General features: G+C 49.3%; 2 protein-coding genes across 2 annotated transcripts; one reads left to right on the top strand and one right to left on the bottom strand.

Annotated features, from left to right (window-relative positions):
- Positions 1-4,355: 4,355 nt before the first annotated feature.
- On the top strand, positions 4,356-4,904 carry LOC123445383. Its single transcript, XM_045122357.1, has one exon. It carries the CDS (start codon positions 4,508-4,510, stop codon positions 4,655-4,657), a length of 150 nt encoding a protein of 49 aa, XP_044978292.1. The 5' UTR covers positions 4,356-4,507; the 3' UTR covers positions 4,658-4,904.
- Positions 4,905-6,541: 1,637 nt separating this feature from the next.
- LOC123445382 (tetraspanin-18-like) lies at positions 6,542-9,775 on the bottom strand. Its single transcript, XM_045122356.1, has 6 exons — positions 9,470-9,775; positions 9,256-9,355; positions 9,036-9,116; positions 8,835-8,939; positions 8,444-8,638; positions 6,542-6,997 (listed from the first exon to the last, which is right to left on the bottom strand). Exons 1-6 carry the CDS (start codon positions 9,658-9,660, stop codon positions 6,929-6,931), a joined length of 741 nt encoding a protein of 246 aa, XP_044978291.1. The 5' UTR covers positions 9,661-9,775; the 3' UTR covers positions 6,542-6,928.
- Between the last annotated feature and the right edge of the window lie 2,499 nt (positions 9,776-12,274).

Genomic DNA, 12,274 nt, shown 5'->3' with positions numbered 1-12,274 from the left:
ACCCCACCACCCCACCTACCGATTCGGGCGCCACCAATCCCAGCTCTCCTTCCGCAGCGACCGCGTCTGCTAATTCTCCTACGCCCGCATCTTCCTCGCTCCGCGCGCCTCGCCACTCCACCACCTCTGACGCTGACCCCACCGCATCCTCCTCGGGATCCCCACCGCCATGCACACCGCCTCGCCCGCTCCCGCGACGTGCGCACCCAGTTGCACCAACCAAAAACTCCCATCCCATGGCCACCCGGTCCAAAGCTGGTTTCTCCATGCCACGTCGCCTCTATTTGGCCAACACTACCACCACTGCCATCTCACCCATTCCTCCAACATACAAATCCGCCCTCAAAGATCCCCATTGGCGCCAGGCTATGCAAGATGAATACAATGCTCTAATGAATAACTCTACATGGTCTTTGGTGCCTAAGCCTGCAGGTGTGAATGTGGTTACCGGCAAGTGGATTTCTCGGCGCAAGTTTAACATGGATGGCTCCCTGGCTCGCTACAAGGCCAGATGGGTGCTTCGCGGTTTCACCCAACGTGAAGGCGTCGACTACGACGAAACCTTCAACCCCGTTGTCAAACCAGCAACCATTCGGGTCGTCCTCAATCTTGCCACCTCCCACTCTTGGCCAATACATCAACTTGACGTCAAGAACACTTTTCTTCACGGTGAGCTCAATGAAAACGTTTTCTGCTCTCAACCAGCCGGCTTTGTCGACCCAACCTCTCCGGATCATGTTTGTCGTCTCCACAAATCCCTATATGGCCTCAAACAAGCTCCTCGCACCTGGTTTCTACGGTTCAAGGCTTTTCTACTTTCCATCGGCTTCCACGCCTCCAAGAGTGACACATCCCTCTTCATACTACACAGCGGCACCTCCCTTGCCTACTTGCTCGTTTATGTCGATGACATCATACTCACCGGCAACACTACCACCACCCTTACCACCATCATCTCCTCTCTCAAGTCTGAGTTTGCCATGACCGACATGGGTCCTCTCCACCATTTCCTAGGCATCAATGTGACACCCACCGCGTATGGTCTCTTTCTCAGCCAACAGCAATACACACTTGAAGTCCTTGAGCGTGCTGACATGCTAAATTGCAAACCAGTCTCTACTCCGGTCGACACCAGCTCCAAGCTGTCCCTCTCCCACGATCGTGCTCTCTCCAATCCCACATACTATAGGAGTCTCGCGGGGGCTCTTCAGTACCTCACCCTCACACGTCCCGACATCTCCTATGTCGTGCAACAAGTCTGCTTGTTCATGCACGAACCACGCGACACACATATGCAGCTCATCAAACGTATCATGCGCTACCTCCAGGGCACTTCCCACTTAGGTTTGCAGCTCTACCGCTCCTCTTCCTTGGATCTTGTCGCCTACACTGACGCCGATTGGGCTGGTTGTCCGGACACACGGAAATCCACCTCCGGGTTCTATGTTTTCCTTGGATCCAACCTCGTCTCCTGGTCCTCCAAACGACAAGCAACCGTCTCCCGTTCCAGCGCCGAAGCCGAATACCGAGGTGTAGCAAACTGTGTTGCTGAGTCTTGTTGGTTACGCCAACTCCTCACCGAGCTTCGTCACCCCCCGACACGTGCCACCGTGGTCTATTGTGACAACATCAGCGCATCATACCTCGCCTCCAACCCGGTACAACATCAACGTACCAAACATATCGAGATAGACCTACACTTTGTCCATGATCGCATCGCCATGGGAGAGGTCCGCGTCCTTCACGTGCCATCCACATCTCAGTTCGGGGATGTCTTCACCAAGGGTCTACCGTCGCTGGTATTCCACGAGTTCCGGTCCAGCCTCAACATCCACGGTTATGGAGTTCCGGCTGAGGGGGGGTGTTGAACTGCATGTAACACTTATCTTGTAACAACCGTTGGTTAGTCATGCCTAGCTTCTAGGAGGAGTAACGCCCACTCCTCACCTGTGTATATAAGGCATGCACATTGTAACATCAAACCATCAGTGAATATAATCTCGTTCTACTGATAAGAGAGTTGTGTGTTGTGTGAGGCAGCTGAGAGGTAGAAGAAGGCGGCACTGAGACGAGGCAGCACAAACAGGCGGCAAGCCAACTGCTGTGATGAGGGGTGGCAGCACTAGTAGTCGGCTAGGACGACGGTGGTTGCAGCAACGGTGACCGGCGGTGAATCCATCTACAGCAACGTCAGCTGCTACGACGGAGGTTGCAGCAGTTGTGACATGCATCACATCTGGCTTCAGCAACATCGGTGAGCTGACGACAGCAACAGCGGAGCGGCGATGCCCCGTCGGCGACCTAGACATTGCGACGCTCTACGACTGCAGTGGTGTTGCGATGGACCGTGGCGGTGTTGTTGACTGGACGTCGGATTTGCTACTACAAGAGCGGCGTTGCTGCAGGGCTGACGGAGTTGCTACCGGAGTGACGCACATATCGGTCATCTCCACGACGGAGTTGTTGTAGTTGTGATAGGCAGACCATGGCCACGAGACGAGACAGTCGATGTAGTGAACGACGTGCTAAGGACGAGATCAGAGGGCCCTAAAGATCTGATGGCTATCAAGGCGGATGTTATTTCGTCTGTGTACATCCAGATGGCGCCTCTCATTAAGGGAAGGACTGGACATCGCCGGAGCGGAGAAACTCTCTCATCTACTGAAGACTGGTTGCTGCCTCTACCCCCCCTGTCCCACACCCACCCACCCACCCCCACCACCTAGCAACAGATCCCCGACGCGACGACCGCATCAGCCTACTCCGGTCTCCCTCCCCAAGGTTTCACGTTGGAAAGTTATTTCATTTGTATTTACAATATTTATAGCACATGAATATATAAACATTTTTTATTACTAAGATCATAATTATACATAGTACGCCAATTATGAACAACACGTAAATGTTTTATTTACTAATCATCGTTTGGTATGTAATATATATTTTTAACACACAATTATTTGAGCATAACAGGTCCAAAAGAATGGGTGAAATTCCTTAAATGTGACCGACCTTGCAATATTGCTACAATTGATCTTAAGCCAAAAGACCCCAAAAAAAAGTATCAGCCTAGAAATGTTGAAGGTCCCACATGCACACAATGTAGGTTGTTAATTTCATGTCGGCGTGTACCTTTGCGGGTGCACGGTCAGCTTCTCCTTTTCTCAAAACGAATAAAATGAATTATGGATGGCAATACAATACAATGATGCATCAGGAGTCGCCATCGCCATCGCCATCAACAGAAATGCGCGATGATAGATGTTTACATTAGGATTTAGGAAGGTGGGAGACCCCGACCTAATCGCGGTAAGGACCCAATCAAGGTCGCACGTACAAAGATAGCAAGTTGTTCTTGGTACGAAAGTACTCGTTTCGTTCCAAAAAATTTATCTTAGGTTTATCTAGAAATAGATGTATCAAAATACTAAAATGTATACATATCTAGACAAATTTAAAACAAGAATTTTGAGACGGAGGGACGGGTATTCATGCGCGTATCAGTACCCAAATTGACGTAGAGTAATCGCCACCTGCTTGCTCAATCATGGACACCCTCTTTCCAGTGCGAATGTCAATGATATCTATACTACATGTAATCACGCTGATAGGTGAACAACACGCATTAAAGATTAAACAGAGCAGCAAAAAAAAAAAAAACCAAAGTTCCGGTCTCATGTCACCATCACGGAATTATCAGCAGAACCAGCGTCGGCCTCAGCCATGCTTTTCACCGGCGTCCAAATCAACCGAGGCTTAGACTAATCGCCAGGCGATAATGACACCACGTACTACGATTGTACTATCAACTACAGCGGTAGTATAGTATACCAAGCAGAGGAACACGCATTTGACCAGACCTGTAGTGTCAGTTGGTGATTAACTAACGAACTAACTAAAACCATGCTGCATTCCTACGTAGAGTAGCTACCTGCTGCCCGTAGCAAGTAGCAACCCCATCATGAACCCTCATCTGTTGGTGGTACGTAGTGGGCGGGCTCTCTCTGGCTCCTCGCCCGCGGTGGGCGCGCGCGTAGGCGAGGCGATTGATTGATTGGCCTTGGCCGACTCACTTGTCGCGTCCCCAACCAGACGGTCCCAACGACGAGCGAAAAAGAAATCCCAATCCCATCGTGGAAGAGGAATAGAAGAGCTCGACGGCGACGCCGCAACCACCGCCCCACATGGCATCGATGCCACAAAGCACGCAAGCGAGCGAGACCCTTCCGTTGGCGTCAGAGCTTCAGAAGTGCCATAGGGAAATAGTGTGGAATTTTCGTTCGGAGACGACCGACCCACCGGACGCCGAGAGGGGGAGAGTGGTCTTTAAGATAGATACAGCAGAAATCCCACTGCAGCAACAAAGAACAACTTGTCTCCCTTCTTCCTCCTCGTCCTCCAAGCCAAGAAACTCCTCGTCTCCTTCAATTCGCCTCCTCCTCTTCTTCTTCTCCCTGCCACTGCCAGGCCAAGAAACTCCCAGCGTGAAAGAAGCGGGCGATCGGCGATGGGGAAGATGTGCTGTAGCCAGGAGGAGGACGAGGCGGGGTTCAACCTGCTGCCGCTGCTCATGGCCGCCTTCGTCATCATGCTGCTCTTCGTCGTCTGCTCGCCGCCGCCCCGGCGCAGGCGCTGCGTCGTCGTCCCGTGCTACTAACCTCATGATCGGCGGCGCGGCTCTGCAGGCAGGCAGGCAAGTGTTGGTTGTGTGGTGGGCGTTTGGTTGGTGGTGTCTGAATTTTCTGACTGATGCGTGTTGGGTGGTTCCACGGAAGAATAATCTCATCTCTGCTGGTTTGGAATGGATCGGACTGTAAAGCTAAAGTCGTTCTGTGGCAAGTAAGTCTTGCTTGTTGTTAATTATATTCGTACTCGAATTGATGTGCGTGCCGTCGATTATTCTCCGAGTGCGGGCCTGAATCCACTCACATCTCGATTTCATGCCTGAATTTCTTCTGCCGAGTAGTCTGCGTGTCGGCTGAATCGACTCACATCTCGATTTGTTGTCTGAATATCTTCTTGCCGAGTAGCCTGCGTGAGGCCCGAATCAATCTACTCGTCTTGATTAACCGACTTATTAGAGAGAGTCCAGAGGAGCACAAGAAGAGGTTTATTTTGTGTGTTTCTGCAATCCGCATGCACACAAGAGAAGAAAAAAGATGTGCCATTCCTCTGACTCCAGCCATTCCATTCCACCACCCATGTGTCGGAGTGACTGCTGGACGAGCAGTTCTTGTGCAGGACAGGACAGGACAGCGATGAGCCTGTAATTCAGGAATAGGTGCGCATTGTTTCTGGATTCTGATCATGGGTGAGCTAGGCCCAGAGCGCACGCACATGGGCACAGGGAAACAGGCAGAGAGGTTTGTGGTTTGTGGGAGAAGATCGGGGCGGGCAAACAAATGCATGTGTGGTGGGCAACTGGGCATCATCTTGCTTGGTTTCGCCGTTTGGGGCGGGGCTTTCATTCTACTAGTAGTTGGTAGGACTGCTGAGTCAGTGAGCAGGAGCACGTGGGACGGGAAGGACTGCGACGGGCGAAGGCGAGGCCGATCACCGACGGTCGAATGGGAATTAATGGTGACGGAGTCCGTCACGTCCCGGTCGCACTTGGTGAATGGCACGGCGACGGCAGCGTCGACGAGGGACGCGGACGAGGGGTGCGTAGCGTGAGGTCTGCGCCGCACGCACGACCGGTGCCTCCTTCACGCGGTCCACGGTACTAGACTCGCGCTCCCCTCAAAAGAAAAACCCAAACGATGCGCGACGCGTTCATCGTAACAAGGGGTCACGCCACGTGGTGGATAGTTCCAACGGAAGCGGTTTTTCTTTTTTGTCGCTTTGGCTCCGCTCGGTCGTGTACTCCTTCGACAGCTGCCGGCACCATCTTTTGACGGCCCCTTTTTATGGTGGTGTCTTTACCCTCATAAGAGGGTTTTCTCCTCTGCGTCCGGTGCAAGGGGAGGGAAGCTTCAGGATGTCGGTGTCGTCTTCAAGTCGGCGCAGGACGGGGTCCATGGCCGCAACCTCCGAAATGGTCGGGTCCTCTTCATCAGCCGTGCCAGCACCTCTCTTTTCGTCGGGTTTTTCTCCACGACCGGCGTACGCGCCGTCAGCAACCCGCACCGTAAGCTCTCAAATCTCTCGTTGTTTCTTATACAGGGTTCCTAGGGTAGTTCAAGGTGTGTTCCGTGATAGTAGATTAGGCCCGATTCGACTGTATTAGACCGGATTCGATAAGAATCCGTTCTTTTTGGGTTGAACCAGAGTGCATCCCACATGGCTACTTCTTACTGCCACATTGTTAGTCTTAGTGCCGCATCCTGTCTTTGTAGTGCCACATTGTAAGTTACTCTGTATTGCTTTAAGCTTAGTTCTTACTGCCACATTGTTAGTCTTAGTGTTGTTACTAGTGTATGTGTTGTTTTTGTTGTTGTTTGTTACCTGTTAGTGCTCATCTTGCTCATGTTTTTGCTGTTGTTGTTAGTTCTTAGTACATTATGAGACGAAGTTTTTATGCAAAAGTGATGCTGCAGTGAGGTTTAGGAACAGATACATAGCACTTAATACTTGGCGGCCTAACAACACTATCTCACCACACAACTGAAACTGTGCTAGTAACATTACTTTACACAGGATCTTTTTCACTTAATAAACTGCTATCTCTACCTAGCTTAATAAACACCCAAGGAAATGTTGACAACATGTCCTTTCCAACTAGCCAACCAGGGTCACACATATACAATCTTCACTAATGACGGAACTATGCACAATGAGTTCGGGATTGACAGAGTGACTAGGCGCACAGATGTATACAGTGCGCATCACACCATGGAATATTACAAGATACTACAAATATGCTGCACAGGTGCTTCCAATAAAGCCATGCATGGCCTTCCTTCTTCATCACCTGTCGCACAGAAGCTTCTCACTGTGGTCGCACTGCATTTTGATCCAGTGTGTTGTAGGTGTAGTCCCCTGAGGAGCTCAGTCCATACTAGAGGGCACACAGGAGGAAAATACAAATTAGTTGCCATTGCTCTTTTTAGTTGATATAGTAATCAAGAATAAACACAGGACTGTTGGGATGGGAATACATTTTCAGTGTCCAACTAAGGGCGTGATTGGTTCATATAATAAAGTTGCCACGATCTTTTCGCCGTTTCGCTTACGGTTAGATCATCATATATAGCCTTTCATGATATATGAAATGTTTGTCGGGCATTATGAGATTTTCGTACTCTAAAAATAATAATGAGTAACTGCAGCAAGATAATAAGATTTCACATAGGGTTTGATTGTCAGATTCATGCAGTAGAGTATAGAACAATTATGGTAGAGAAAAAGGAAAAAACAATGAGTATTATGACAGAGGCTATCAAGCAGGCGAGCATCATGACTCACGAGTAACAGCAAATGTTGAGACATAATAGTCTGCAGCAAAATAAGCTCGGCGAACTGAAATCAAAGAGAAAAATATGTGCTTGCGTAATGGTTCAAAATTTTCTTCAGTTTGCTAGGGAGAAGAGTGATGCGCAGACACAATCTCAAGTAGAAATACACGACTCACTGTTGGGACGTCAATACATTTACAATGTCCACTAAGGGAATGTTTGGTTTCTATAATAAAGTTGTCACAATTTGTTCGCGAACTTGCACAAGGTTTACGGCTCTAAAACAATGGTGTGTAACTGCAGCAAGACAATAGCCGTTTCCCTTTTTTTTTACTTTACTTTTGCAATCAACGTGCTCCACATTATTGTTGCGTCTCTACTAATGAAATGTATGTGAATGGTTTCCAGCTAACTAGTTTGTCTTTAGTCTTTGCAACTCAACAACACAGATAATGTATGCTTGCGTCTCCGATGTATTGAAAAGGTAGAAAGGATAGTAATAACTTGACCCTAAAGCTAGCATATGATCCAACCTAGATAATGTGTAACCACTAATGAGCATACAAAAATACCACTTTAGCACCTTTTTCTTCAGACTACTTGCTTGGTTACAGCCTTGTAGGAGTAAGCAAATGAACTAGTGCTCGTCTAGAAATGCTTCAACTATGGTGTGTGCTACAATCAGGTTGTGTTCTAAATCCTGCGGTGGACTACACATGTAGTAGCAGAGTACAAGATAATTATGGTATCAAGCAGCTGGTGGTCATGACTCATGAGAGTAACAGCAAGCCTTGAGATATAAAGGTTTCAACTAAAATAATCTTGACAAATAGAAACCAAGGAGCAAAATATGTGCTTTTTTCGATGAAGCAAAATATGTGCTTGATTACTGGTTCAAAACATTCTTGAGTTTGCTAGGATGAACAGTGCTGTACGGACATAGCAAATGTATTGTCGTTAACGATGGCGCACTCTTGCTTAGGTTACATAGTCCCATCCATCTGAAATCAGCGCAAGCAAGTAAGCATTGGAGGGTAAGAAATTCTCACCTTCTGCCTCATCGATGAGCTCCATAGGTTCGGATGGACGCCTCTGGGGTCAGCCGTGGTAGGGAGATAGGATGGAGCGCCTTGGGCAATAAGCAGCGGCTTCCTTATGACCACAAAATCTTCATTGTTGTCATAGTCGCTGCTCGTGGGTGAAACCCAGGCTCGTAGAATCATCGCCAAGAAAAGCGAGAGTACCTGTACATGTAAACGGATCCGATCATCCTCCTCGAGGTGCAAAGGAAAACAGAGTAGGTTTGTTGACCTTATTAGTTATTACCAACGGAAATTAGTGTGAGAGAGCATTAATTAGAGCATCCAACTTAAAGGCATGTGTATACTTGGTGTGTCATTTGAGGTGATGAAATTGCTTGTTTATATCGATCTGACGGACCTGGGTGGCAAAGGTGGCGAGAGCAGCCCATTGGCAGAGGTCGAGGTTGTTATTGACGAAGGAGACGAGGTTCTGGAGCTCTCCGGTGCGGTCATACGGCAGATACTGCAAGAAGAAGATGAATGAATCAGTGATCTGGTTTTATCAAGTGAACTGAACTTATAACTGTCAGGGGAATGAATGTGCATCCAATGAACCCACCTGGATCCAGTGCTCGTTGAGGAGGATGTTATGGGCCACGGCTTCCTCGAGCAGGATCATCACCGATGCCAAGCCGGTGTACTGGAATAATTAGTTAGTTGTTATCATCAGTGACGAAAGATTGATTAGTACGGATACATCAATCACCGGGAATGAAGATGAATATTCACGAGCAAGCACGAGGGGGAAATGAATGGGTGCGGGATGTGGTGCTTCTTACGAAGTAGAAGCAGCACCCGCTGCTGAACTCGGCGGCGATGTAGACCGCGAGGAGGATGGCGCAGTAGAGGAGGCCGGCGGCCATGACGGCGCAGGCGAACCTGCGAGTCCAAAAAGTTGAATCAGCACTGCATACATACAGATACAGTACAGGTGGGAAGGGAAGTGGAGGCAGGCCATGGGAGGGATATAGAAGAGATCTCTAATGTACATACCAGAGGTCCGGGAGGAGGTGGTGGATGTGGAGCTCATGGTGGCGCGCCCATCGGGAGAGGATGGAGGCTGCGTAGAGGACGGCGGAGAGGGCGGCGAAGGCCTGCGGGAAGGCGAGCAGCTTGAGCAGGAACCGCAGGCAGCACGGCCCGCACCCGCCGCCATTCTTCTCGGAGCGTCCGCCGCCAGCCATCGCCTGTGGGTTCGGGGACTTGGGTTTGGGTTCAGAGGAGAAGAGGAGGAAGAGGAAGCAAAGCTAAGCTGGATCTGGTGGAAGATGATTGATTGAGGAGGAGAAGGACGAGGAGGCCAGCTGGAGGTGGACCAACCGTCCTAAATATAAATGTATTCATTTATAGTTATAAATATAAATTTTTTAGTGATGGACATGTGGGCCACGCATGTTTGTTTGTTTTGCAGCTACCCATGTTGAGTACTAGTATTTCTCCTGAGGGCAGCAGTTTTCTTCTTAACTCATTTTTGTATATTTGTGTTGCCAACGTCGCATGGTAAACAAAACAAAAATTGCACGCACATAAGTTCTATCTATAATGATGACCATCTATGAAAGGAGAGATTGTATCTACATACCCTTGTAGATCGATGAACCGAAGCGTTAAAGAATGCGGTTGATGTAGTGGTACGTCTTCGCAATCCAATCACGATCGGTCCCACGAACTCCCAATCGAGCGCCGAACGGACGGCACCTCCGCGTTCAACACGCGTACAGCTCGATGACGTCTCCACCTCCTCGATCCAGCGAGCGAGGAGCGGAGTAGAGATGATTTCTTCGGCAACATGACGTCGTGGTGACGGCGGTGGTGGTGCTATCCCGTCAGGGCTACGCTTAGCACTACCGAAACTGCAAGCGGAGGAAAAAACGATCTAGGGAGAGAGAGGGGCGTCAAGGGCTTCGTGTGTGCTCTTGGGGCGCCCCTCCTCTCTATATATAGGTGGAGGGGCATGGGGAGCAACCCCTCCAAACCCTAGGGCGCAGCCAACGGGGGAGGAGGTGGGATCCTAGTCCCCTTCCTTCCCTTTCCATATAAAGGTGGACTTTTCACCTTTCCCAACTACATGGCCTTGCGGGACTTGTGCGCTTGGCCCAATAAGGCCACGACGTCTTCCCTCGGCCCATGCAAAACCTTGGGACGTGGTGGAACCCTTGGTGGACTTCCGGACTCCTCCGGAAGTTTCCAGAACCTTCTAGAAGCTTTTTGATACAATACCGGAAAAATCCGAAAAAAAATTTCGATAGCCAGAATATGACTTCCCATATATAAATCTTTAACTACGGACCATTCCGGAGCTCCTCGTGACGTCTGGGATCCCATCCGAGACTCCGAACAACTTTCGGTACTACCACACATAACTCATTAATACCAAATCGTCACCAAACTGTGTGCAGACCCTGCGGGTTCGAAAACTATGCGGACATGACTGAGACACTCTCCGACCAATAACCAATAGCGGGACCTGGATGTCCATATTGGCTCCTACATATTCTACGAAGGTCTTTATCGGTCGAACCTCTTTGTCAAGGATTCAGTTAATCTCGTATACTATTCCCTTTGTCCATCGGTATGTTACTTGCCCGAGATTTGATCGTTGGTATCTTCATACCTAGTTCAATCTCGTTACCGGCAAGTCTCTTTACTCGTTCCGTAATACAAAATCCCATGACTAGCTCTTTAGTCACATTACTTGCAAGGCTTCTTGTGATGTTGTATTACCGAGTGGGTCGTAAAGATACCTCTCTGTTATACGGAGTGACAAATCCCAGTCTCGATTCACGCCAACCCAACAGAAACCCTCGGAGATACCTGTAGAGCACATTTATAGCCACCCAGTTATGTTGTGACGTCTGATACACACAAGGCATTCCTCCAGTGTCCGGGAGTTGCATGATCTCATGGTCATAGGAACAGATACTTGACATGCAGAAAACAGTAACAAGAAACTGAGACGATCACATGCTACGTTTATAGTTTGGGTCTTGTCCATCACATCATTCTCCTAATGATGTGATCCCTTTATCAAATGACAACTCTTGTTTATGGTCAGGAAACCTTGACCATCTTTGATCAACGAGCTAGTCCATTAGAGGCTCACTAGGGACAATGTGTTGTCTACGTATCCACACGTGTATTTGAGTTTTCAATCAATACAATTCTAGCATGGATAATAAACGATTATTACGAACAAGGAAATATGATAATAACTAATTTATTATTGCCTCTATGGCATATTCCCAACAGTTTGGTAGGGTGCAAGAGCTCTACTCATGGTCCATCTGATGCAAAAAAAGGGCCTCAGCATAGCTGAGCCCACCACCCACGCCCCGCCTCGCCCTCCCATGCCTCTCCCGAGCACCGCCGCGCCTCGCCTGAGCCCCGCCTGCCCTCCTCTTCCTCCTCTCGAGCCCCGCCACGCCTCGCGTCGAGCCCCGTCAGCCCTCCTCTTCCTCCTCCCGAGCCCCGCCGACCCTCCTCTTCCTCCGCCCGAGCCCCGGCGGCAGCCTCGCCGGCGGCCCACTGCGCCCCGGCGGCCTCGCCCTCTTCCTCCTCATCGGGACTCCTCTTCCCGCGCCCCGTCGACCCTCTTCTTCCTCCCTCTTCCTCCTTCCTCTTCCTACCAAAAAAAGTCTCACCTCAACATTCAACATGTATCAACACATACATTACTACCAAACAACAGCAAATGCATCTACTCAGCCTGTTTACACTGACCATGTCTTAGGTGAGAACAACCATGCTAGATAGGGAATGCAACTAAACACGCGCTTACAAGCAAGGGCAATTTCAACG

This window comes from Hordeum vulgare, chromosome 3H (genome assembly GCF_904849725.1).
Source record: "Hordeum vulgare subsp. vulgare chromosome 3H, MorexV3_pseudomolecules_assembly, whole genome shotgun sequence".
Taxonomy (NCBI): Eukaryota; Viridiplantae; Streptophyta; class Magnoliopsida; order Poales; family Poaceae; genus Hordeum; species Hordeum vulgare.
This window is presented reverse-complemented; position numbering and strand designations above follow the sequence as displayed.